This window comes from Brassica napus, chromosome A5, assembly GCF_020379485.1.
Source record: "Brassica napus cultivar Da-Ae chromosome A5, Da-Ae, whole genome shotgun sequence".
In the NCBI taxonomy this organism is placed as follows: Eukaryota; Viridiplantae; Streptophyta; class Magnoliopsida; order Brassicales; family Brassicaceae; genus Brassica; species Brassica napus.
In genome coordinates, this window is record NC_063438.1 from 16,973,689 (window position 1) to 17,001,148 (window position 27,460).

A 27,460-nucleotide genomic window follows, 5' to 3' on the forward strand; every position below is an offset into this window, starting at 1 on the left:
ATATATTATTATATAATAAAATTAATTCATTTATTAACTTGCGGTTCACCCGTGGTTCACCCGCGGTCGAGCTAGTGACCCAGTAACCCGGTAAGCCGTCCGGTTCAGTGTCCGGGTCGGGTTTAAAAACATTGGTGATAAGTGTCTTGTTGTGTAATTTGAATGTGGGAAAGTGTGATGTAAAAAATTTAGTAAAAAATTACCACAAATATCTTCGGATTTTGACTATTGTAAATCTCATTTACGTATTTGAATTTTGAGAGAATTTGGATTAACATTACACATAGCAAATCTTCCTTTTGCTCCTTCCCTTGTCCAAAATTGGTTTTGCCCGCCAATGTGGCTTCGGCGAGGGTTTCTTCCACAAAACCCCACTCAACCTAAAATCTGATTCGGCGAGAAACGCTGTCTACTTATCTCACGCGAAAAGAAAGGCGTAGATCCACCCTAAACTAAAACAGAGCATCAAGTGAAATGGGACCCGAGTTTCCGATCGAACTCGTTGAAGAAGAAGATGGAGTGAGTTACCACCGAGTCTCTTTCTGGCTGGGTCAATTCAGATTTCGTTATTTAAAGTTATTTTTGTTTTTGCAGTTCGATTGGGAAGCAGCAGTCAGAGAAATCGACTTGGCTTGCCTCAAATCCTTAAACCCTTCTTCTTCTTCTTCGACCCATTTCACCAACGGCAATGGCACTAAACCTGCTAAAAGACAATCTACTCTTGATCGATTCATCGCAAGAGCCGACCACAAGCCTCCTCCTCCGTATCCTCCTGTTGTTTCCGACCCGAGTTTCGAGTGTGGTACTAACGACAACACTCCCAGCGTCGGGATTGATCCTGAGACAGCTAAAACTTGGATTTATCCAATGAACGTTCCTCTAAGAGATTATCAGTTTGCTATAACGAAGACTGCTTTGTTTTCAAACACATTAGTTGCTTTACCAACAGGCCTTGGTAAAACGCTCATAGCTGCAGTTGTAATGTATAATTACTTCAGATGGTTTCCACAAGGTAAGAACAAACCCACTCTTGTCTCCATGATTAGAATCTGCGCTTATCCTTTTGTTTTGCCAGGTAAAATTGTCTTTGCCGCACCTTCTAGGCCTCTTGTGATGCAGCAGATTGAGGCCTGCCATAATATCGTGGGGATACCACAAGTATGTCATTTGATTTGATTCTCTTCCACAAACAATGATTTTTGATTGAGCATCTGTTTTTTCTGGGTTTAAACTGACTGCAGGAATGGACGATTGACTTGACGGGTCAGACTTGCCCTTCCAAAAGAGCTTCCTTGTGGAAAACCAAAAGGGTTTTCTTCGTCACTCCACAAGTTCTTGAGAAGGATATACAGTCAGGTGATGCTCTGATTTAAAACACTCGTAATGTGTTTCATATACTTATAACAAAAACCGTCCCTTTCAGGAACGTGTGTTACCAACTGCTTGGTTTGCTTGGTGATCGACGAGGCACATCGAGCTTTAGGGAATTATTCTTATTGTGTTGTAGTTCGTGAGGTTTGTTTGCCTACGCTTTTATCTTGTACCATCTATATGTGGTGATCAAGATAAAGCTACCAAATTAATTCCCTGTTTTAAACTTTTAGTTGATGGCAGTACCAGTGCAGTTGAGAATATTGGCTCTTACTGCAACTCCTGGATGTAAGTGATTGTTTTTTTTTGGTTATTATATGAATCTCCTCACTCATTAACTTGTTGGATGCCATTTTTCAGCAAAGACACAGGCCATACAGGGTATCCTTGATAATTTGCAGATATCAACACTTGAATATCGAAACGAGAGTGACCATGATGTCTGCCCTTATGTCCACGACAGAAAAGTAGAACTAATCGAGGTTCAAGCTCGTTTCCGCTTTTTCTTTTTCTTTCCAAAATGTGTTCCAAATTCATCTTTAATAATTGTAGCCGTCTTTGTGGCAGAGCAGGTTCCCTTGGGTAAAGATGCAGATGAGGTATCTAAACGCCTATTAGATGTTATACGTCCATATGCTGTCAGGCTTAAAAATTTCGGGGTCATTCTAAGCAGGGATTATCAAACTGTAAGTGCCTCGACTGAATCCTTATATCTCTCTTTTCACCACTAGCGTCAATGCTCATGTCATCTAAGGTTTTGACAGTTGAGTCCACACGAATTACTTATGGCAAGGGATAAGTTTCGTGAAGCACCTGTACCAGGCATTCCCCATATAAGTCACGGAGATGTAGAATCTTGCTTTGCAGCTCTTATCACGCTTTATCACATTCGCAAGCTTCTTTCTAGTCATGGAATAAGGCCAGCGTATGAGATGCTTGAAGAAAAACTTCAGGAAGGGTATGCTTTTTCTTTCAATAAACTAAGAAGTTGCCTCTAAGACTAAGACTATCACTCTCCGCAGGCCATTTGCTAGGTTGATGAGTAAGAATGAAGATATTAGGATGACGAAGCTTTTGATGCAGCAAAGGTTGTCGAACGGAGCACCAAGCCCGAAATTGTCCAAGATGTTGGAGATTCTAGTTGATCACTACAGTATGTTTTCTTTTTAGATCTTGATCAGGGCGTCTTGTTAGTTCTCAGCTAATTGAATATTCATATGATTTTATTCTATGGTTGCAGAAATAAAAGATCCGAGGACATCACGGGTCATTATTTTCTCGAATTTCAGAGGAAGCGTAAGGTCTGTATAATCGTTGTTTTTGTTCCCTTGTTTTACTATCTGTCACGTTTCTTCTCTTGCATTTACGTAACTTCATTCATTTCAGAGACATAATGGACGCATTAAGTAATATTGAAGATGTTGTCAAAGCAACTGAGTTTATTGGTCAAAGTTCAGGTTTGTTACTTTCATCTTCAGTTACTCAGAAGTATCATTTATAATTTTTACAATGAATGTTTATTGCAGGTAAGACACTGAAGGGACAGTCGCAAAAAGTTCAGCAGGCTGTTCTGGAGGTATTCATGTTCCCCTTGATCTGATTTATTGAAGAAGTTTCAACTATGATTTGTTCTTAAACCATCCCTTGCGTGATATACATACAGAAATTTAGATCTGGTGGGTTTAATGTTATTGTTGCAACATCTATCGGCGAAGAAGGCTTGGATATCATGGAAGTCGACTTAGTTATATGTTTTGATGCTAATGTATCCCCTCTGAGGATGATCCAACGCATGGGAAGAACTGGAAGGAAAAATAATGGCCGAGTTGATATCCTTAAGCTTGACCTTTTCATTACATATATTTCCAGTGCCACTTTTATCGGATTATGCCATTCCTTGACTAGCCTTTACTAGTTCTTGCTTGTGAAGGATCTGAAAAGAATAGCTATATGCGAAAGAAAGCAAATGGCCAAGCCATTAAAAAACACATGCGGAATGGAGGAATGAATAGTTTTAATTTTCATCCTAGTCCAAGGATGGTAAGAGCTGTTAAAAACTCTTTCTTTCTTCATTTAAATTTGTTTTCCTTACTTTTTTTTTTTTTGCTTCAGTGTTCAATTTTCATATACTCTTGTCATGTGTTATTATAGATTCCCCATGTTTATAAGCCAGAAGTTCAGCATGTTAAGTTTTCGATCGAGCAATTCATTCCACGTGGAAAGAAGCTACAAGATGAGCCTGCCACTGAGACTCCAGCTTTCAAGAAAAAGCTTACACCGGAAGAGATGGATATGCTCGCCAAGTATTTCAAACCCAACGAGGAAAAGTGGAGAGTTTCCTTGATTGCTTTCCCTCACTTCCAAACATTGCCATCCAAAGTGCACAAAGTAATGCATTCACGCCAAACAAGCATATTAATTGATGCTATGCAGCATCTGCAAGAGACAACTTTGACAGAGCAAAGTAAAAGTTTCTTCATTAAGGTGTGGATCGTAATATTGGTAAATAAAATGGGTATTTCCTTGCTTTCATTTTTACTTACGTGGAATCACTTGCTCTGATAGTATGGAGCTCCTTTGGCTGAAAGAGATGAGCTTGACGCAGGTCTGAGGGTTGGTGATGATCCGAAAGGTAAATTTAGTCTCATTCATCTTATTCTAACACGCATGGATATGATTTACTCTTAGCTAGTAGGAGGTCTATAGACGACATGGTCGAAAGAGCCTATTTAGGGATGTACTCTCTGCTCTGTTTAGGTAGTGCTTTTCTAAATAGCCTTGGTTATTGGACGCATACTCTATATAGATCCATGTCACTTCTCACAAACCCAAATAAAATGTTACTAAATTATAGGATGTAGATGTTTATAGACTCTAATCAAACAGTTTATGGTCTTGTTTATGTGGAACTAATAACAGCTCTCATACGCGTGAGGCTGCAGTATGAATCGTAAAAAGTTCCAAACTTATATCCTGAAATCAATCTTTAGATGTTTTTCTATCTTACGTAATGCTAGCTAGAGTTCAATGCATCAAGGAAGGAACTACAAATTGCTATTGTCATGTATCTTCTGCATCTCATACATCTGAAAATCAGGCATTTCCTTATAGTGTTGAAACACAACCGTTCAATTGTATTAATGTGCAGATTTACCCTCTTCCGATGATTTGGATGTCAACACATCACAGAGAAAGGCAAAACAAATTTTAGAATCTCCCACAAGCACATTAGAGACTACAGAGAAGGATTTCGAAGCATCTTCACCCACACACTGTTATCTTTTCAGTTCAGAATGTGCGTCCGTTGATACTCTGGGGAAGGTCTTTGTATTGCCGGTTCCTCTCTCATTCTCTTCTAATGTACCAGGGTCAGACTGCGTGGGAAGAGAAAAAGAACTTTCTTCCCCGAATAAGTCCCACACTGACGTTGTTCCGATAGATAGTTCCTCAAAACATCGGCAAGATAATATTTCATGCAAGTTAAAGCAAGGATTCTTGCCAGATTGTGCCAACGAGACTTTGGAGTCCCAAAGCCTTTTGAAAAGGCACTCCACCGATGTAGGTAAAGGAGATATAGAGAATTGTGCTGGAGAAATTATGATATCATCGGATGAAGAAGACGACTGTGAGGATTTGGAGCTTAGTCCAAGGCTCACTAACTTCATCAAGAGTGGCGTTGTTCCAGATTCACCTGTCTATGACCAAGGTTAGTGTTATATCCTGAACATTTACTATCGGTTAGAATGGGAAATATAACTAGATAGTAATTAAATGACTAGCAAATCTGCTTGAACGTATTTGCATCTGCCATTGATTCACACAGACTGAACGCATCAATCATAGTGTTTGAGGTTGCGGTTGCAACTTGCAACTGGCTGCAACCACATAGGTTTGGTATTAGATAAGTTCTACATATACATTCTTCAATGAGAACATCTGGAATTTGAGCCCGTAATAGAAATAAAACTCAGAAACATGTTTACTTTGACACATCTATATACCTTTTCTATTCCATTTGTGCAAACAAAGACTTGGAACTTATTATATTCTGATAACATCTTTAACGCTGCAGGAGTTGCATACGAAGCAAACAGAGAAGAAGACCTTGATCTTCCACCCACGAGTTTAACTAATGAATTGGCAGAAGAGCCATCGACACCTGAGAAAAAGGTTCACATTGCTTCTACGGCCAATGAATTCAGAACTCCTCAGAAGGAAGAAGATTTAGCCAACGAAACAGAAAGCTTCGCTGTTTCTCCAATGCCTGAGGAGTGGAGAACTCCCTTGGCGAATATCACCAACGCAAGCAGCAGCGCTAGCAAAGATTGGCGCGTGAGTTCGGGAGAAAAGTCAGAAACTCTTCGACAGCCTCGCAAGTTGAAGAGACTTCGTAGACTTGGAGATTGCTCGAGTGCTGTGAAGGAGAATAATCCTGGTATTGCAAAGACAGACCATATCAGATCTCGTTCTCGCAGTGTAAAGAACATAAGAGGTAAAATGATTCTGTATTTCCTTGTTCAAATAACTTGACATCTCCAGAATCTACTTTCATTAATGTGGAAGATTTAAGTCGAATTTTACACTTTGTGCATTAGCGACAGCAAATTTTTTTTATTCAACGTAAAATGAAACACTTGTTACATTGACCTGTTTGAGTAATTGGCTAATTGCTAATTAGTTGCTCTGTGTTCAAGGCAAGAAGAAGATACGCGCGGATAATAATGCTAGAATCTTCATTGAAGCGGAAGCTGAGTAAGTTATCATCTAATCCGAAAACAACCATCTGATTATCTTTCTTACTTTCACAAATCAGTTTGTAGTTTTCCTTGATACAGAGTTTGACATTTACTTGTTTAAACATGTCTTATTGATTAGGGTGTCTTCGGAATCAGAAATGTCGGTTGATGAGAACGTAGATTTGACCAGCGATTCATTTGAAGATAGCTTCATAGATGACGGTACAATGCCTACAGCAAATACTCAAGCCGAGTGTGCTAAAGTTGACATGATGGCCGTTTACAGGTATATATCGAATCAAAACAAGTCTTCTACTATGAGTAAAATGGTCTATGAGTTTACTAAGAATCATAAGCTATGGTTTCCACAGACGTTCTCTACTCAGCCAATCACCATTACCGGCAAGATTTCGTGATGTAGCTGCATCAAGTCCGAGTCCTTATTCTTCTGGTCTCTTGAAGACAATAAATGAGAGCAGAAGCGACTCAGATAAATCATTGTCTTCTCTTAGAACCCCACAAACAACGAACAACGAGTCAAACAAGGATGCAGTGGCCACAGGAGACTTTTTGGTAGCACAAATCTCAACAGACAGCCGGAAAAGGAAATTCAGCTTATGCAACTCAGCGAATGTCCCAGTGATTAACTTGGAAAACAAGTTTGAAGCTCATGCACAAGCCACGGAGAAGGAAAGCCATGAAGGTCCGAGAAGCAATGCAGGTGCATCACAGTACAAGGATGAGGATGAAGATGATGATGCATTCTACGCGACACTGGACTTTGATGCCATGGAAGCGCATGCGACATTGCTATTGTCGAAACAAAGGTCAGAAACGAAAACAAAAGAAGATGCATCGGTGAAACCTCATTTGGGCAATCAGAGGAATGATGGTTTGCCGAAGGATGGGCCATCTTTTGATCTTGGTTTGTGGTGATTATTCTCCTATTAAGTTAAAGTGTATAAAGGTTGACATTTGGATGTATGTTTTGTGTATTTAGTTTGTGTCATATTTATCATAATGAGAACAATCCATTAATTATCAAACCCACTAATTATCTTAGTGGGGCACTCGGCTGCTGGAACAGTATGTAGACCAAGAAGACATACCGATGATTCAGAGTCTGGCAATAAGCTCTACATCAACGTGATTTTTTGCTGGAGGAGCTACACCAAAAATGGTTAATATACAGTCAAGTCTGGATATTGGGTAACTACAAATATAATGACAGATAACGAAGAAAAATAAGTTTTAGAGCCCAGTATAACCAAATTCCAAGCCTTTGCTTGGAAAGTGAATACACCACAAAAGATTTGTCATTTTATATGGCAATTAATTTCAGGGCAGGTAGCGGTCACAAGGAATCTGGTACGTCGCAATGTGCGATGTGATAACTACTGTCCAAGATGTGAAGAGCCAGAAGAAATTGTTACTCATGCGATCTTGCCTACCGGCCTTACAAACATGGGCATTATCATTAACACCGTCAAGCTCTCAAAATTTCCCCATCTCGAGTATCTACGCCAACATGGACTGTCTATTTTGGAGGAAGAATAGTATAATGGAGCCAGAAGATGATATAGATACATATCCTTGGATAATTAGGTATATTTGGAAGGCTATGAATGATAGGCTATTTAGAGGTATTTACATGGACCCATTGAAACTAGTCAGATATGCAGTGAGTGAGTGTCAGGCTTGATAGAATGCAAATGATACTATACAGGTTCCTCCACAAGCATAAATTGTTGAAAAAACACAAGCCTTAAGCTTGAGTAATATTTGCATGGTGGATGATTCATGGACCTCCACAAGTCAATACAATGAAATTGGATGGGTTTGGAAGGATAGCATAGGAAAGATCCGATTAATGGGGACACAAAACCTAAGGAGGCATGAGACAGCACTTCACTCAGAACTGGAAGCGCTAAGATGGACAATGGAGAGCATGCTACAACATTCGACATGTCAGGAATTTGAGACAAATTGCAAGGACCTGATTGCAATGATAACGGACCCACAAGCTTGGCCAAACTTCTCAACTGAGCAGGAGGTCATTCAAATTCTCCAGATGTGTTTTTCCGACTTCAAGATCAGCTACTTCCCAAGGGCGCAAAGTGAAATTGATGATTCACTAGCTAGGAATGCCCGTTCTTTGATACCAAATGACCAAAACCTCCTAAGGAGTCGGCACTCTAAGTTGGTAAAGGGGAGAAGCATTGCTGCTATGAAACCGTAGAGTTTCAAAGGCAAGGGATATGGAGTGAATGGTCGCACGAAGGATGCAGAAGGCCTTCAATATTCCAACTCAATGCCCTAAGATATGACACACCAAGAAGGATCAAAAAGATCAATGGATATTTCACACCATTGAAAGAAAAGTGAGAATCACTCTCAAGGTTCCAAAAATAATCACTCAAAAGCTTATTTTATTCCATTAGAGATTACAACTTATTTATAGGAAACTAAAATTGTTGAGAAAGCTATATAATTAATACATAGGAAATCACAAAACAGTGCATGGAGGAGAGAGATGGTTCTTGGAAGAAGCAATCCTTGCATACATGAGAGAGAAGCTTTTCATGCAATTTAGTTTTTGATTTTCGTCACTTTTTTTGGACAGCAAAGAAACCACTTGATTTTGATTTTTTTTTTGCCTTGTAACTCCATAAAATAGGCTGGACATGTTACCTAACATCATGGATTTATTTCTAAATATTTTCCTTGTCCATAACTTCATAAATCAGCCTAAGATCACATCATACTCCTCCTCTTAAAAAACATTTGTCCTCAAATCTTGCTCTATAGAGAAAGAAAACTTGAATACACACTTCCAAAAGATCCAACAGATTTGTTGAACATAAATGTATAAAACTTTTTTTTCTTTGTAGAAGATGGATAGATAAGAATGATGGATATAGAAGTGAATACCAAACTTAAAGTGTTGCTTTGATACCAAATGACCAAAACCTCATGAGGAGTCGTCACTCTAAGTTGGTAAAGGGGAGAAGCCTTGTTGCTATGAAACCGTAAAGTTTTAAAGGCAAGGGATGCGGAGTGAATGGTCGCACGAAGGATGCATAAGGCCTTCAATATTCCAACTCAATGCCATAAGATATGACACACCAAGACGGATCAAAAAGATCAAAGGATATTTCATACCATTGAAAGAAAAGTGAGAATCACTCTCAAAGTTCCAAAAATAATCACTCAAAAGCTTATTTTATTCCATTAGAGATTACAACTTATTTATAGAAAACTAAACTTGTTGAGAAAGCTATATAACTAATACATAGGAAATCACAAAACAATGCATGAAGGAGAGAGAAGGTTCTTGGAAGAAGCAATCTTTGTATGCATGAGAGAGAACTTTCCATGCTATTTAGTTTCTGATTTTCGTCACTTTTCTTGGACAGCAAAAAAACCACTTGATTTTGATTTTTCTTGGGCTTGTAACTCCATAAAATGGGCTGGACATGTTACCTAACATCATGGGTTGATTTCTAAATATTTTCCTTGTCCATAACTTCATAAATCAGCCCACGATCACATCATACTCCTCCTATTCAAAACCATTTGTCCTAAAATCTTGCTCTATGGAGAAAGAAAACTTGAACACACACTTCCAAAAGATCTAGAAGATTTGTTGAACATAAATGTATAAAACTCTTTTTTTTTGTAGAAGATGGATATATGAGAATGATGGATATAGAAGTGAATACCAAACTCAGAGTGTTGCTCTGATACCAAATGATGAAAACCTCCCGAGTAGTCGGCACTCTAAGTTGGTAAAGGAGATAAGCATTGCTGATATGAAACCGTAAAGCTTCAAAGACAAAGGATGTGGAGTGAATGCTTGCACGAAGGATGCAGAAGGCCTTCAATATTCCAACACAATGCCCTAGGATATGACGCACTTATACGCCAATGAGGATGATTCCTTGGATATGACGCACCAAGTCGGATCGAAAAGATCAATGGATATTACACACTATTAAAAGAAAAATGAGAATCACTCCCAAAGTTCCAAAAATAATCACTCAAAAGCTTATTTTATTTCATTAGAGATTACAACTTATTTATAGGAAACTTAACTTGTTGAGAAAGCTAGATAATTAATACATAGGAAATCACAAAACAGTGCATGGAGGAGGGAGAAAGTTCTTGGAAGAAGCAATCCTTGCATGCAGGATAGAGTACCTTTCCATGCAATTTAGTTTCTGATTTTCGTCACTTTTCTTGGACAACAAAGAAACCACTTGATTTTGATTTTTTTTGGGACTGTAACTCCATAAAATGGGTTGGACATGTTACCTAACATCATGGGTTGATTTCTAAATATTTTTCATGTCCTGAACTTTATAAATAAGCCCAAGATCACATCATACTCCTCCTCTTCAAAACGATTTATCCTCAAATCTTGCTATGTGGAGAAATACAACTTCAACACACACTTCCAAAAGATCCAGCAGATTTGTATAACATAAATGTATAAAACTCTTTTTTTTTTGTAGAAGATGGATAGATGAGAATGATGGATATAGAAGTGAATACCAATCTCAAAGTGTTGCTTTGATACCAAATGACCAAAACCTCCTGAGGAGTCGACACTCTAAGTTGGTAAAGGGGATAAGCCCTGCTGCTATGGAACGTAAAGCTTCAAAGACAAGGGATGTGGAGTGAATGGTCCCACGAATGATGCAGAAGGCCTTCAATATTCCAACTCAATGCTCTAGGATATGACGCACCTAGACGACAATGAGAATGATTCCCTGGATATCACGCACCAAGACAAATCGAAAAAATCAATGGATATTACACACCATTGAAAGAAAAGTGAGAGTTCCAAAAATAATCACTCAAAAGCTTATTTTATTCCATTAGAGATTACAACTTATTTATAGGAAACTAGACTTGTTGAGAAAGCTATATAATTAATACATAGGGAATCACAAAACAGTGGATGGAGGAGAGAGAAGGTTCTTGGAAGAAGCAATCCTTGCATGCAGGAGAGAGAAGCTTTCCATGCAATTTAGTTTCTGATTTTCGTCACTTTTCTTGGACAACAAAGAAACCACTTGATTTTTATTTTTCTTGGGTTTATAATTCCATAAAATGGGCTGGACATGTTAGCTAAAATCATGGGTTGATTTCTAAATATTTTTCATGTCCATAACTTCATGAATCATTCCAAGATCACATCATACTCCTTCTCTTCAAAAAGATTTTTCTTTAAATCTTACTCTCCGAAGAAAGAAAAGTTGAACACATACTTCAAAAAGATCCAGCAGATTTGTAGAACATAAATAATAAAACTTTTTTTTTTTGTAGAAATGGATAGATGAGAATGGTGGATAATAGAAGTGAATACCAAACTCAGTGTTGCCCTGATACCAAATGATGAAAACTCCTGAGGAGTCGACACTCTAAGTTGGTAAAGGGAATAAACCTTGCTGCTATGAAACCGTAAAGCTTCAAAGACAAGAGATGTGGAGTGAATGGTCACACGAAGGATGCGGAAGGCCTTCGATATTCCAACTAAATGCCTTAGGAACGCACCTAGACGGGAATGAGGATGATTCCCTGGATATGATGCACCAGGATTAATCGGTTTGATCCCTTGGATATGACGCACCAAGACAGATCGAACATATCAATGGATAATACACATTATTGAATGAAAAGCGAGAATCACCTTCAAGATTCCAAAAATAATCACTCAAAGCTTTTTATTTCATTAGAGATTACACCTTATTTATAAAAAAACTAAACTTGTTGAGAAAACTATATAATTAATACATAGGAAATCACTAAACAGTGCATGGAGGAGAGAGAAAGTTCTTGGAAGAAGCAATCTTTGCATGCAAGAGAAAGAAGCTTTCCATGCAATTTAGTTTCTGATTTTCGTCAATTTTCTTGGACAGCAAAGAAACCACTTGATTTTGATTCTTCTTGGGCTTGTAACTCCATAAAATGGGCTGGACATGTTACCTAACATCATGGGTTTATTTCTAAATATTTTTCATGTCCAGAACTTCATAAATCCGCCCAAAGATCAAATCATACTCCTCCTCTTCAAAAATATTTGTCCTCAAATCTTGCTCTCTGAAAAAAAAAAAACTTGAACACACACTTCCTAAAGATCCAGCAGATTTGTAGAACATAAATAGTAAAACTCTTTTTTTTGTAGAAGATGGATTGATGAGAATGGTGGATAATAGTAGTGAATACCAAACTCGGATTGTTGCTCTGATACCAAATAATGAAAACCTCCCAAGGAGTAGACACTCTAAGTTGGTAAGGGGGATAAGCCTTGCTGCTATGAAACCGTAAATCTTCAAAGACAAGAGATGTGGAGTGAATGGTCGCACGAAGGATGCATAAGGCTTTCAGTATTCCAACTCAATGCCTTAGGATATGACGCACCTAGACGACAATGAGGATGATTCCCTGGATATGACGCACCAGGACGAATCAGTTTGATCCCTTGGATATGACGCACCAAGGCAGATCGAAAATATCAATGGATATTACACATCATTGAATGAAAAGCGAGAATCACTCTCAAGGTTCCAAAAAATCACTCAAAGCTTATTTTATTCCATTAGAGATTACACCTTATTTATAGGAAACTAAACTTGTTGAGAAAGCTAGATAATTAATACATAGGAATCACAAAACAGTGCATGGAGGAGAGAGAAGGTTCTTGGAAGAAGCAATCGTAATCCTTGCATGCAGGAGAAAGAAGCTTTCCATGCAATTTAGTTTCTGATTTTCGTCATTTCTCTTGGACAGCAAAGAAACCACTTGATTAGGTGATTTGAAATGGTAATATATAACTGATATTTCTCTGTTGCAAGCTTTTCCCCATCTTTGCATCCTCTTGCTGAAAACAGTGTGTGTCGGTTTCTCATTGACTCATTGCTGAAGAAGACTTTCGTATAAAGTAGAATCATATTATATATCTTGTTCCATGCTAAGATAAAATTTCATTTAAGCTCCACTATTCTCTCCATGCTCCTGCTCTATGCTGTCTGTGTCCAAAGGATTTAGCATTTAATTCGTTTCAGAGTCGCTGCTATCTCATTCTTGTGCGGATATCTTTCTGGTCAACACAAATCGACACGATAGACTCTAGGCATTGAGCCCAATGTCCGTGCAAATTCCACAACATACTGCACCTGACAAACCATTTGAAACAGTGTGAATTGAGCAACCAAAATTGGAATGAAAAAGTGCTAGCAGGAAGAAGAGTACGTACGTGTCCACCAATATCAGAATCCCGACCAAACTCCATGTTTTCACCACGTATCAAACCATGAAGACTACAAAAAAATTTCAGAACAACTACAACTTAAAACTCACACGTACAGAACACCCTTACCTTCCATTAAGAGTAGCATCATATACCTTATCAAGACGATGTAAAGATTTTTTTTGTGTCAGTCAAATCTATTCTCAAAGACGTCAACATAGCTGATCCGGGACATTCTTCCCTTGGTGTTTCCATCACTATAAAGTATTCTTACTTTCTAAAAGGAACATGGTGAAAAAGTTTAGTTATCTCAACAGAAAAACACTCAACTGAATATCCCACAATCAATGACAAGGCTACATTTTTTACCAAAAAAAAAAGACGACTACATGGAGTCTGTGAGAGGATGGAAGCAGGCTGACGACTAGGCTAATAGAGGTGGAAGAGGGACTGAGGATTAGCGAGGTAAATTAAAAACTGAAATCCTCAGATACGAACTCGTCGGTGGCAACAGAAGGGATAAAGAGTGGTTGCTCAGTGGGGAGGAGAGAGCAAGAGGTGGGGTTGATGTGGATAAGAGAGTGGTGGTCCAATGAGGAAGAGAGAGAGAGGAGGATGTGATGTGATGTGGGAAAGAGAGTGGTGGCTGGGTGAGGAGGTATAGCAAAACGAGAACACAAAGCAAGTCTCAAATCTTATGTGTTTGTACATATATTCAGAATGTATTAACTAATATATTTTCAAGTTACTTTAAATAACATCTATGGACATATTATTCTACAAGAACTATTTCTAACTAAAAATGAGTTTCAAGTCTTCTAAAATCTTTATACAAAGTTTTTCTTACTACATACTGTTTACAATTGAATAACAATTGATTTGATATAGTTTTTACGAATTGTTGATTGAATAACATGGAATTGCAAATGTGTTTTAGTGACTTTTCACAAATCTCATGTTGAATATACTTTTAAAGTCGCTTTGTAAATAATAACCGGCTTAGGATAGAAAAGTTACAAAACATACAGTTTCGCAACATATTAATGCATACATCACTCATGATAATATGTTAATCAACTTAAATCATCTGGAAAACTACAATTTTTTTTTTTGTTTAATGTTTGGTAATACTAATTAAAATAAAAAAACATTCAAAGTATAATTATTTGCAATTTTGGTACGACTACTATTCCTGGGTGACTGTGTGTAAATTTGGCAGCACACATGCGAATAAAAAGAAACAATTACTCTCTCAGACACTTTATGAGGAGTTGATTACACTAAAGAACACTTTTTGTCTTTCTTTTACACCTAGAGACACTTTCCACATTTGACACACTTTCTAGTGGGACCTATGTGTTTTTTTGACAAATCTACCCTTAATAAGAAGGAAAAAATGTTTGTGGACATGGATACATGAAAATTTATGGACATAGATACATTAATGTTTGTAGACAAAGCAAGTTGTGGACGAACAATTTTAACGTACATATCTCTTATACACATAAACATCTTGTATATATGATATTGATTATATAGAACGATGATATCGTTTGAACCAATAAATTGTAGATATACAAATTGTGGACGGGTTGATATTGATTATATAGAATGAATGATATCGTTTGAACCAATGAATTGTGGATATACAGATTGTGGACGGGTTGATATTGATTATATAGAATGAATGATATCGTTTGAACCAGTGAATTGTGGATATACAAATTGTGGACGAGTTTCTGGCCTTAATCTTGTTGATAAAAAAGTTCAATTTAATAGATCAGTACAGGATTACATCAACAACAAGAAGAAAAAACACTAATTAAAAGCAATTCAGCATCAATAGTCTTTGTATTTGAGGATTTATGTGGATTTAATTCAATCAATCCAAGAACTTTACAATTTTTAGATAAAGCTATCTCGTTAAAGCCAAGAACTTTACCTTTCATTAGTGACAATTGACTTCAGACAGTGAATTTTGTGACTTTTTAATGGCTACAATGATTTTAAACGGTGAACGACGACATTGATGTGAGATTTCAGGGTGGAGACAAACGGCGGAGGAGACATGTTACCAAGAGAAGAAGCTCCTGATAGATTGAATTGGAGAGACAACGGCTCCAGATCTTGTCAATAAGAACCGATGCGAGTTCGTGTTGTAGAAGAGGAAGATCGCAGCAGTGAAGAGCCAATCCGGCGGTTCTAATCGGAGAAGAAGGGTTGGCTACGGCGGCGGCGATGTGAGATTCCACAATTGATTTTTTCTCTTTAGTTGGAATAAAAGTTAAACCTATTGTTTGGTTAAACAAAAGGTAGAAGAGACAAATCACATGAAGAAAGTGTGTCAAAAGCAAGATTGTCTCTAGATGTAATTGTAAAGTGATAATGTGTCTCTAGATGTAAATTTCTCCTTTATGAGTTTGCTATTACAAGCAGAGCCACATTGCACTTGAGACACACATTATTAGGTGTGAAAGACATCAGTACCCTTTGACCAGAGATAGAACCAACTTACTTGCTAACTTGAGTTATCCAAACAATCGTCTCTCTCCTCTAATTTTCCCTTTACCAAATCGCGAACCCTGATTCTGCAGAAAGTTCCCAATTTTCAGATTCCAACAAGAAGACTAAGAACTCTAAGACATCCTCGGAGCTGGGTTTTCCTTCTCTGAATATCAGCCTCGCTCTCATCTCCATCCCTCCTCTCCTTTCGATGTTGCATCCCATTTAAATTGAATCTCAGATTGCTACGGTCCCTTAAGCTATCTCTTATTTCTTGCTACTCTAGTTTCATCTCCCCCAATTCGGCCTTGGGGATCCCGATCTCGAGTTTCTCTGAGCCTCTATACTCGTTGCAGGTCATCATCTCAATGCAAACTCTTAGCGTTTCAAATCTCTCTACTTGTGGTTGTTGTTGTTAGGTCTAACGTCTCAATTTTATTTTATTTCAGTTTCCTCTTGTTTTATGAAAGAGAGACATTTTATCTTAACTATTCTGGACTATTCAAAAAGATTCCATTTTTTCAACTCTGAATTGTTGGTCATTGTCTTAACAGAGACAAGTATATTACAAAATACTGAGACAAGGATTCCGGCAAGATTCCATTTGCATTACAACATGGTACATGGATTGCTTATTCTTCTCCTTTCCAACAAAGCCATGTCTCTGCTCTCAGATCTCGTCAACCTCAACCTCTCAGACACAACCAAGAAAATCATTGTTTAATACATATGGTTCATTCTCCCTTCTCTCTGTTTCTATCTCACGACGACTCTCATTATCTCTGTTTCTTGCTATTGTTGTGTTGATGATGTGGACGTGTACAGCTTAAAGCTTGTCCATTTTTTAGTTTTTTGTCTTCTGGGTATGTGATATTTCCATATGGGTTTTGATTGAACAGGTTCAGCGGATATGGCATGGACATTAGAAGCAAAGCCAGAGTAAACTGATAGTTTGTTTCATCCATACCCGAGAGAATTTGGGAGGTTTCTGCTCCTTCGAAGGCGTGATTAGATTCCATTGGGCTGCCGTGTGGTGGTCATATTGGCTCTAGTATCGCGTGTTCTTTGCATCCATGCTGCCGTAAACGCAACCTTGTCCACATATCTTTGTCCACACTACCTTAAAGTGAGACATCTATAGTGACCAAGCTGTTTTCTCTGTCGTTGTCTTGTCCATGGATAACTTCAAGAGATGTAGTAATCAAAGGATGGAGACGAGACTGTGTGACTAAATGAAACAGAGTCTCCCCTGTCACCGCCGTGGTTGTGGAGCCTCTCAATGCTGCGATTCAGATTCATCAATCATGTAAGCTCATTCAGAAGAAAGTTTCGAGTTTTTTGATATAGTTTTTTTTTAAGAAACCTTGTCCACAATACACCTTGTCCACATTACCTTGAAGAGATATTTCACTTGATTAACATCTTAATGAAGATGAAGAGAGGATTTTTATGGCTTACTACTAATACATCTTATACAGAAATGCTTCATTGAATAATTATTCTAATGTGTTAGAGATTGAGCAAGCTCAGTTTTGATTGTTTCAGTTGTTGCTTTGAAGAAGAGAGTAGAAAGCATCAGGAAGACAATCTTGCTCCCTTGACTGTGAAGAAAAGAAGGAGAAAACTATTACTTATAGTTCCATCAGAAGATCCTGATCAGAGGCTTGCACAAATGGGCACACTTGCATCTGCTTTAATAGCATTGGGTACTATCAAATACAGTGACGACTTAATTTATGTACATGTCCATTACAAAAGCTTGTCCACAACTTTAGGTTTTCAGTCCATGTATTCTCTATTTTCTATGTCCATGTCCACACAATTATTTTTACAAAATCTTGTCCACAACTTTCAGTTTTATATCCATGTATTCTCCGTATTCTATGTCCATGTCCACAATTTTTGTTTTTTATGTCGAAATGTATTAGCTAGTTTTTTTTATTATAAGCCGTTAGATTGACATTCTTTTTTTTATCGTGTGGCCTTTATTATAGCACAGAAAACAGAGAATACAAAGTCTTTCCATTTGTCTTAGTAAGGGTAAAATTGTCAACAAAATCTCTTGGTTTCTGTGATTGTGTGTCACAAGTAGAAAGTAACTTTAGATGTAAAGTAAATTCAAAATGTGACTCATTATGTAATCAACTCGAATAAAAATGTGCACCTGTATGCCAAAATTCATTTTACTTAGATTATACAATTATACCCTTGGATTAATCCAAATTTAACTTCTTCTTTTTTTGACAACATCGAAATTTAACTTAATTAAAATATAGAATATTTGTTAATTGTTTTGTTAATACAATTTTATAAAAAGAAAAGGTAAAATACAAAAAAAAACATATGGTTAACTTACTTTTCACTCTCTTCTCCTGTTTACTCTGCCGAAAGCTTCCTCTTCTCTTCAATGGTGATATCTTCTTCTTCACACTGTTAAAATATGTCATCGCTGTTCTCTATTCTTCTTTCCTGTTTTTTTTTTCTATGTTTCTTCTTCCTAGTATTTGTTCTTTGTCGTTTTGTTGCACTTCCATGGCAGTTCACCTTCGTTTTCTTCTACTAAGAGCATCTCCAAAAAGAAACTCTATTTTAAAGTTTCCAAAATTATATATTTGAAGTTTAAAGGTGTTCTACACCAAAAGCAAAACTTTAAATTCAACTTCAAAACTATTTGTATTTTATAATATGTTCCTTATATTTGTCATAACTAATTTGAATTCATAAAAATTTTGTAAATAACTAGCAGATATATAAACATATTACAACAATATTAATAAATAAAATATTCTATTAAAATATAAAAATTTAAATAAAAATAACTTAATTAATATTGAACTTCAAACAAAATACCATATTATTCTATAAAATGAGTTTCGAAATGCATATATGATCTAGTAGTGCATTTCGAAGTAAAAATAGCTCTCCTCATTTTTACTTTGTAGATTACGAGCTAAAAGTTGTTGAAATCGGGTGATATTGATACTTGTAAATACAATAGATCTGAACAAGAAAGTAAAAGAGAAACATAAAATATTGCTAAAAGACTAATTTCTTTTCAATGATATTAATACTCGTGAATATATTCGATATGAACAAGAAAAAATTGTACGAAAATACATCAAAAACAACAACAACAACAACCATCTTAAGTTACACAAAAAAAATTTGGACAATATTTGAAAATTTTGAAGGTTTCGGATCAAACTTACCTGACTATTAGTGTTGTTGTAATATTTAAATTTGTGTAATTGTTATGTCTTCATGTAACTTTTTAAATTTTTTTTGCTTAGTTTCTTTTGTATATTTTTGTTGTCTAAATCTAGTTTAAAATATTTTAAATCTTATTTTAAAGTTTTATTTAATTTTATGTGTAAGATTTAAAATCTGTATAAAAAAATTAAAATATTTATGAGATATATTTTTTTAAAGATTAAAACAATAAACGAATAAATATTTATGAATCATAAAAGTGGTGTATGATTGTAGGGACCAAAATGCAAATAAAATATGAAACTTCAAATTTGAAGTTTTGAGTAGTGAAACTCTATATTAGTGAAACTTCAAATATAGAGTTTCACTATTCAAAACTTCAAATTTGAAATTTTGAAGTTTCTTTTTTGAGAACAAAAAACTTCATATATGATGTTATAGAGTGTCTTTTGGAGATGCTCTGAATCATACTCCAAACCTTCAATTGCATCAAATTCATCTACCTCTCGATCAATATATGATTTTTTTTTTCTCATTCACTTAGAGCCCTATATTTAGATTGGTTTGATTTTCATATCTTTTAATGGACTGTTCACATTTTTTATGAGCTTATGAGTACTGATATTCACTGGATTATACGCTCAAACCAACCTTTAACTGATGATCATTGCTGGGTATGTGTGTCAACCTCCATGTTTCTTAAACGTAGAACATTAGTATCTTCTGTTTCTAGTTTACAAGTTAGTGAGTACATTGTTATACTTTGTTACAAAGCTCCAGAGTTGCTCCTTAATTGCTCAGAGTAAACAGCATCAATTGATATCTGGTCCGTAGGTTGTATTCTCGGTCAAACAATGACAAGAGAGCTTTTGTTTCCGGTTAAGAACTCTCTTTCTCTTACTGTGATTCTTTTTAAGGATTCTTTTTTTTTTTGAATGAATGTTAAATTTATTCACAAAAAAAAAGCCTTATTACAACTAGTGCATACTTTGTTGCAAATCAATTTGCATACTAAACCTCAAAAAGATAAGACTATAAGCTAATTACATTCATGTTTGAAACCAAAATTGCATTAGTAGCACCTCCATCCCTCTCCCTCCTTTCTTCTGCACCAAAGTGATTCTTAAGGATTCAAGCTTGGGGTTCTTAAGGAGTGACAACACAAGGAGATAAGGAGATACGTTAGACAGCTTCCACAGTACCCTGAGACAAAGTCAAGTTCAATCCTCAAGACAAAGTCAAGTTCAATCCTCAAGTTCAATAAACTCATCACAATGCTCGTTTTGTCTTGCTCTGTTTTCGTTATAGAATCTCTGATAAGTTATGATTATGTCTGTAATATGAAAGAACACAATGAGAAATTGAAAAAAAGGAACAGCCTTTGAGCTGTGTGCGCAAAACCAGTCGTCTTTTTATTTTCTTCTTTTTAGAGCTGCACACTGACTTTAATTTTCTAGACTTTTAAGTAAAATGAATATTCAAAATTATAGATTGATTAGAAACCTTGGACCTTTGTACTGAAAAAAACAAGTAAATAATCTGATGTCTAAGCAAACAAATCAATGAAAAGAAAGAGAGAGATAGACTGTGTGCTAACGATTCAATGAAAAAAAACTGAGAGAGAGAAGGAGACTCTGTGATTGATTGCAAGTTTTCTTAATGATGATGATGGGGTCTAAATGTGCCTAACCAAGATAGCTGAAGTGTTTGCTAGAAGAGGATTCAATGAAAAAAAAAACAGAGAGAGAGGAGGAGTCAGTCTTGCAGAACAGATAAGAGATACATAAGGTCTTTCCGTCCTGATGGTTAAATGCCTTGGGCAATTGTCATGGGTAATGGGTTCGAGAGAGGTTTCTATATTTTCTCAAATTTTAATTAATTAGATACAGTAAATATTATGCGATTTCCATATTTTCGTAATTTTTAAAACTAAAACATTGAAAATCAGAAGGATCCAAGGTGCAAAAGGAGCTCCTACTAGGCCTGACGGGGAAAGGTTGGTAGCCTTTAGCGCTATGGCATGTCTGCTTATGAAACTACCCGTCGAGACCTGCGAAAGATAAAGGAGAGATAGGAGCCAGTTGCCAAATTCTCTTCGCAAAGTTGATATACCATGGATTTGACCCATTTTCACCCATGGTATATAAGTATTTTACTATCTATATACTATATATTTCATCCTACTAGGTATGTTTTCAGGTTCAGAAGTATCTTGGAGTAAAGTAATGATTATGGAGCATTTAGGAGCTTAAATGAGATTTCATCCAAGCTGACCATTAGAGGTCTCGATACGAAGGAGAGACAATCGATCGATGCACATCCAGTGTCGTCGATCGATACAGAAGAGACGCCTCGACGATTGAAGATTATGATCGATCGATGTATATCCTGTACCATCGATCGATGTACATCCTGTACCATCGATCGATGCCGAGACGCGGACGCACGACCTAGTTGCAGCCGACTTTAAACCCAAGACTTCATCAAATTACAAGAATACCCCTGACGAGTTTTTAACCTAATAGATTATATACTTGCATAAGTGTTTAGAGGCAGGAGAGCTTTTCAGCCACCTTTTGTGTTTTCTTATTTTCAGTAAAGAGTTTTAGGAGAGAATATCATAGAGAGATTTGTGATTGGAACTCCATTTGATTCATCTATTCTATTCTATGCATTTTTCATTTACATTTTGTTTCATGAAATCCTTAGCTATGTCTGAGTAGTTCACTTGTTAGATTCAGGGTTCAAATAGGTTAGAGGGATTAGCCTCAACTATAGATTGCTAAGTTGTGGTATTTATTGATAGATTGATCTTAATGCTTGTTCTAGATTAGCTACCTAGAATATTGAATCTAGGAATCTGCATGAGTCAAGCAACCTTGACCATCCAGTCCTGAATCTAATATGTCAGACTAGACGATAGGAAAAAGGCTACCGCTGAACCAGGAAGCTAGTGTTCATTATCAACTTGCGGCTAGGGCTTAACTAGAAGCATCGATTGATACTGTCTTCTGATAATCGATCGATCTTGCGAAAGGTGTATCGATCGATGTCCCTATAGGACCATCGATCGACACTTTCTTGTGGTCAATAAACAACAGTTGAGATCCAAAATTTAGTTAGTTAACCAGTGAAACGTTGCCATTGCTGATCACTGTGTTAAAGGGTTGAGTTCTAACATATCATACAAGCAACTGATAGGCTTCTATAGGATTATAATCTCCAATACCTGAATAGAAACTTTGCATCTAATATCTTTCCAATAAGTTACACCCCCAATCATCTTGTTAGTCGAGCAATAGACTTGCTCATTTAGGATTGCTATTTACTTTTAAACCAATAAACAACAAAACCTTAGAATTAATAATCATCTAGATTTAATAGGTTCCCTAGCTCCTTGTGGATTCAATCCCTAAGTACTACAATTGAACCTCTTATTTGAGAGAGTAATTCACTCCTTAGGATAATTAGAGTGGTATCAAAAGTCACAGTCAAAAAAGATATTGAGGATTGATTCCTCATCTCCACATCGTTTGTAGTTGAGCTCTGAGCGAACGCCTCTAGTAGCAAGAAGAGATCCTACTGGGAGTGCATCTTTTGCAGCTCGCCATAGGAAGAACTAGATCTTAGGTGGTATATGGACCTCCCAAATCAGCTTCATCCAATTTGTTGCCGAGTCTCCAGTGTGGGGGACTTTCTTCCTCATCAACCGGTGCCCTGACTTGGTGGAGTAGATTACATTCTTCTCCCCCAGCCAAACTCGCTTGTCTGGTGGTTGAAGTGAGCTTGGGATGATCTGTCTGATGGTTTCCTCATAGAGAGGTAATTCTTGACGTATTTTAGTCAAGTCCCAGCTGTTTGTTGAGTGATCTAGGAGGTCAGCAACCTTTAGATGTTGAGCGCTGAGCGTAATGGGGCCAATTGGAGTTGCTACCTCTGTGCTAGACAGCCATGGGTCAGACCAGACAGCGATGTCCTGTCCGTTACCCACAACATAACCAAGACCCAGTTTCAGAGCCTCTTCCCCGCCATGATTCCATACCACCCATGAGATGAGTTGTTCTTGTTTGTGCTCTCCATAAAGGAGCATTCACGGAATTATTTCCCTTGAGAACTTGAGCTAGCAGTGAGGTTGGGTTAAGATTCTCCAGCCAAGCTTTGCTAAAAGCGAGTCATTCTAAGTTTCTATATCTTTAAAGCCCAGTCCTCCTAGCAATTGAAAATTAATAGTAAAAAAATTATTATTAATTAGAAGACTTCCAGAGATGTCTTCTGTCAGAAGACTTCTCTAAATGTATTCTCGATTTTTATTCAGTGTTTCTGGTCAAACATTTGATTACGAAAAAGAACTTCTATAAAAGTATTTTGTCATAACACTATACAGACTTCTTGCGATAGTGAGAAGACTTAATGTGACTGTTAGAAAACTTCTTCTAAGAAAAAGTCAAATATCTGCAAAACTAACATGTTTATCAGAGAAGACTTCACTAGAAGTCTTCTCTGGTATTTTTAAGAAAATTCAAATACAAAAGTAAGCAAATATTTTCAAAGGAAAACTTTTTAAGAAGTCTCCTGTAGAGTAGACTTCTTTAGAAGTATTCTTAGTAAATTTACGATTGCCAAATGACCTAAATGGAAGAATTCTTAAAAAAGTCTTCTTTGGAAGACTTCTGAGAATTCTATGAGAAGTCTTCTACGTCAGTGTTTATTAAACTTTCATTTTCTCCAAATTTAAAATAAATTTTATAAGATTTTCTTGTTAATTCATGTGTATTAGTCAATATTAAAGCTTCTGAATGAAATTCATAGCTTAATTGGTGATAATTATAAGGTTACTAATATTCATGTTTATTAATGTTTCTAGTTAATGAGAGAAGTCTTCTACGTTAGTTTTTGTAAACTTGTATTTTCAAGAGTGTTAAGTAACTTCAATATATGTGTTTTAACTTTCAAAAGTGTTAAGTAACTTCAGGAATATCAAGTCATGTGGTTTAATTTATCTTCTTAGATCATAAGATATACTTTTAACTTTCATGAGATTTAAAATTTCAACTTTCACTTGAAATTTCAATTTCTTGGTTAAATTTTATTTTCCCGCTTATTTTTATTTCCCATTTAATTCGCGAGAAATTTTCCGAGAAATCTTCAGGAGAAGTCTTCCGAGAAGTCTTATGAGAGAAGACTTCTGGAGAAGACCTCCAAAAAGTATTCTGAGAGAAAACTTACTGTGTTCTCTGGTTATGTTTTTAAAGAATTTTCTTAAAAAATCTTCTATGATTGATAATGTTGAAGGAAGATTTCCGAGAAGCCTAATGTGATTGATATTGCTAAAAGGTTTTTTGGTATGTTGTATCAATAACTTCAATAATGTCAAATAATGTTAGCTAAATAATATTGTAGACATAAATATATTTACCAAATTTCTTTCATTAACATCTCTTCAATTTTACAAAAGAATCCACAACTAAAAGAGTACACATACAAATCACAAAATATATCATAAACAAAATTATTACACATGGAGCAAGAGATCATTCCTCAACATAGATAAGCTTGAACTCCACTTAACATCATCCTTTTGTACCACTTTTGACAAGCAATCATGTATGTGAAGTCTTTCGGGAAGTCTTCCTGAATTAGGAAAACTTCAGAAGACTACAGAAGACTTCCTAGTCTTCCGGAGTCTGACTCAAATCTGAAAAACTTTCATATCTAAAAACGTTCAAATTGCTTCAAAATAGAGAAAAACTTCAAAAATAAGATTTTATGCTTGAATAATAAATAAAACATTCACATTAGATTGAATCTATAACTTTCTAGAATCTAATGTATAAAAAGCACAAAAATACATATCCAAAATTTATAGATCTACCTTCAAAGAAGTGGAAACTGAGAATCAAGTTTGGTGTTTTCAAGTATAAAGAGATTAGAGAGAGGTTGAAGAGTTTTAGAGTGAGAAACATTACATTTTTGTTGCAGTCATTTGAGAGGAAGTGAGAGAATATGCGAATTTTCTTAATATAAAGAGAAAAAAATCAATTAGGTTGAATATTTTCGGTTCAGAACACTTATTTGGAAAAAAAGTCTTTTAAACCCTAAATTTAGTATTCTTCTGAGAAGACTTCCCAAAAAATCTTCTAATCCATTACATGTTAGAAAATTTTCCCAAAAAGTCTTCTGAATCATAAAATCAAATAACTAACCTGATAGCAACAAACATTTCCTTAAATCTATACTATAGTAAAAGTTAAATAAGAGCTCCTCTCATGCTGTCCATGTCCTCAATAATAATCAACCAATAAGAGAAATCCTTTATGCCACGTCATCTATGCTTAGCCAATTCTTAAAAGAAATCGGTCCCCGGGCTTTTGGGATCTTCGATCTCCGTAAATCAGTTCTCTGCGCCTCATATACAGCCCAGGTGAAAAACACTTGACAAACCCTAATCCTCTAAAACGTCCATCTACTCACTCATTCCATTCAATCTGTCTTCTCAGTTTCATCTTCTTTGTAATTAATCAAACAGTTGAGTAATTTGTATTGAGAGGGAGAGAAACAGGCGATCGATTAGGGTTTGTGTTCATCGTAAATTTCTATAACAGTCGGAGGCATGAGCTCGACGGGGAATCTGATAACGTCAATCCAGGGCCTATCAGCGAGCTCCGGGGACTTATCCGCACTCCACCGTATTCTCAAAGGAGCTGAGGAGACGCTCCTAGCCGATTCGGATCTTGAACTCTCTACTCTCGAACAGCTCGAACCTTCGAAGCATTCTCTCGGCTACCTTTATCACCTTCCATCTCCGTTACCCATTCTCCTCTGCAATTAATCGTTCCTTACACCTCCCTCTGTTTCTCCTTCTTTATAAATGCTTTCTTCTGAGCTTACTACAAATCGAAAGTCGAAAGCCTCCTCTTAGTAATCTTAAGCCACAGCGATGAAATCCAACTGAAAGTCACCCGTTTAAACCGGAAATTTTCATGTCGCTTTGTATTTCACATCTCACCACGTCCATCTCGATCCGAATTACAATTCCGACTCATACATTTCTATGGGAGGCAAAAAAACGCAGCAAAAGAAGGAACCTTTATTGGACTGGAAATGCTCATCATTGACGAACAGGTTTGTGATTTTAACCCAAAATTTTCGTCACCTAATCAGTATTATAAACCCTGAATTATTTATCTCCTGACAGAGCACAATGATGCACGGGTCTGTACCATCAAGCAGTGTTCAAATACTTGCATCAAACCATGAAAGATTTACAGCCTTTGTGGACTGAAAGGTGATCTCTATGGTTAGCTGTATATGTATTTATATTATCTTTGAGTTCTATTGTTCGTCTGCGTTTTAGTTATCACTATTTACCCCCACGTTAAACTTATACTCTTTGTTAAAAAATGTTGTAGATTTTGTTGGCCACGTGAAGGTGGTGAATGGACAGCTCCCATCCTTGACGAAGTGGAAATAGCAAACACACGGCGTCTTATGATGAATGAATGTATGTGTTCTATTGACTCTCCCAACATCAGTATATAATATATGTATTTAGAAATACTGAATTCTAACGATTAGGAGATAAGAAACTGTTCAAAATCTGAATCATATCTACACAATCAGTTGTATTGAACCTAACCCTGGTAGTTATAATCTTTTGCAGGGTACCTGTTATGAAGCTGTACTTTTGGGACAAGACTGCAACAGATTTCTGCAAGAAATTCATATCCTATGAAAACACTCCCACCATGCTTTACCGACTGTTAACACAAAACGTCTTGGAGGTAATAATTCCTCTCTTTAGATAGCTAACTCACTGCTAATGTTTTTGCAGCATTTATTTTTTTGCATGTTTCGACCCTCTTCCTCTTTGTAGTCTATGCTTTCATTGGATCAAATTTCTTTGAATGATTATTGTTTCTCTATAGTATTAATTCCTCTCTTTAGCTTCTCTTGCATTGGTTTGTCTTAAGTTTTGATATCAATTTTGTGATTTTTATCATCTGCGATAAAGCTGAAAAGAAGTGGCGTACTTTAGCTACCTTTCCTTTGCTTATAATTATATTCTTTTAGTTGAGTATGAAACCAAGAATTTCAACTAATCTGTGGTTTGGTTCATGCTACATGTTTTTTTTGTTCTGAACTATTTTAGTTTGCTTGCTTAGGTTGTTCTATAAATCGTTTCCTTTCTGTAATTGTGCATTGTCTCAACACTTTCAAACACATGCTGAAAGAAGTAGCTATCTATGTACTCAGTAGGTTTGATGGTAACTTCTGTTAATTTTCAAAGGCGGAGCATTGCGCTTATGCATAAATGATTTACAAGTTTTTGGAGGTTCATGACATTGGAAAGACACATGCTTCGTACTATATAGTTTATGCTTTGCAC

The 27,460-nt window shown here is 36.4% G+C and overlaps 1 protein-coding gene and 1 long non-coding RNA gene across 2 annotated transcripts; both read left to right on the forward strand.

Annotated features, from left to right (window-relative positions):
* The first annotated feature begins 295 nt into the window (after positions 1–295).
* LOC106451832 (DEAD-box ATP-dependent RNA helicase FANCM) lies at positions 296–7,148 on the forward strand. The gene is made up of 22 exons (XM_048780333.1): positions 296–519; positions 595–1,012; positions 1,076–1,158; positions 1,242–1,356; positions 1,424–1,515; positions 1,605–1,659; positions 1,732–1,853; positions 1,944–2,057; positions 2,136–2,329; positions 2,394–2,524; positions 2,612–2,672; positions 2,758–2,828; positions 2,898–2,947; positions 3,035–3,200; positions 3,284–3,411; positions 3,523–3,855; positions 3,937–4,003; positions 4,520–5,077; positions 5,444–5,863; positions 6,066–6,123; positions 6,247–6,393; positions 6,479–7,148. The coding sequence occupies exons 1-22, from the start codon at positions 475–477 to the stop codon at positions 7,041–7,043; spliced, it is 3,993 nt and encodes a 1,330-aa protein (XP_048636290.1). The 5' UTR covers positions 296–474; the 3' UTR covers positions 7,044–7,148.
* Positions 7,149–15,898: 8,750 nt separating this feature from the next.
* LOC125609209 lies at positions 15,899–17,832 on the forward strand. The gene is made up of 4 exons (XR_007339614.1): positions 15,899–16,220; positions 16,419–16,596; positions 16,764–17,170; positions 17,410–17,832. It is a non-coding gene; the product is annotated as an uncharacterized LOC125609209 (long non-coding RNA).
* Positions 17,833–27,460: the final 9,628 nt, after the last annotated feature.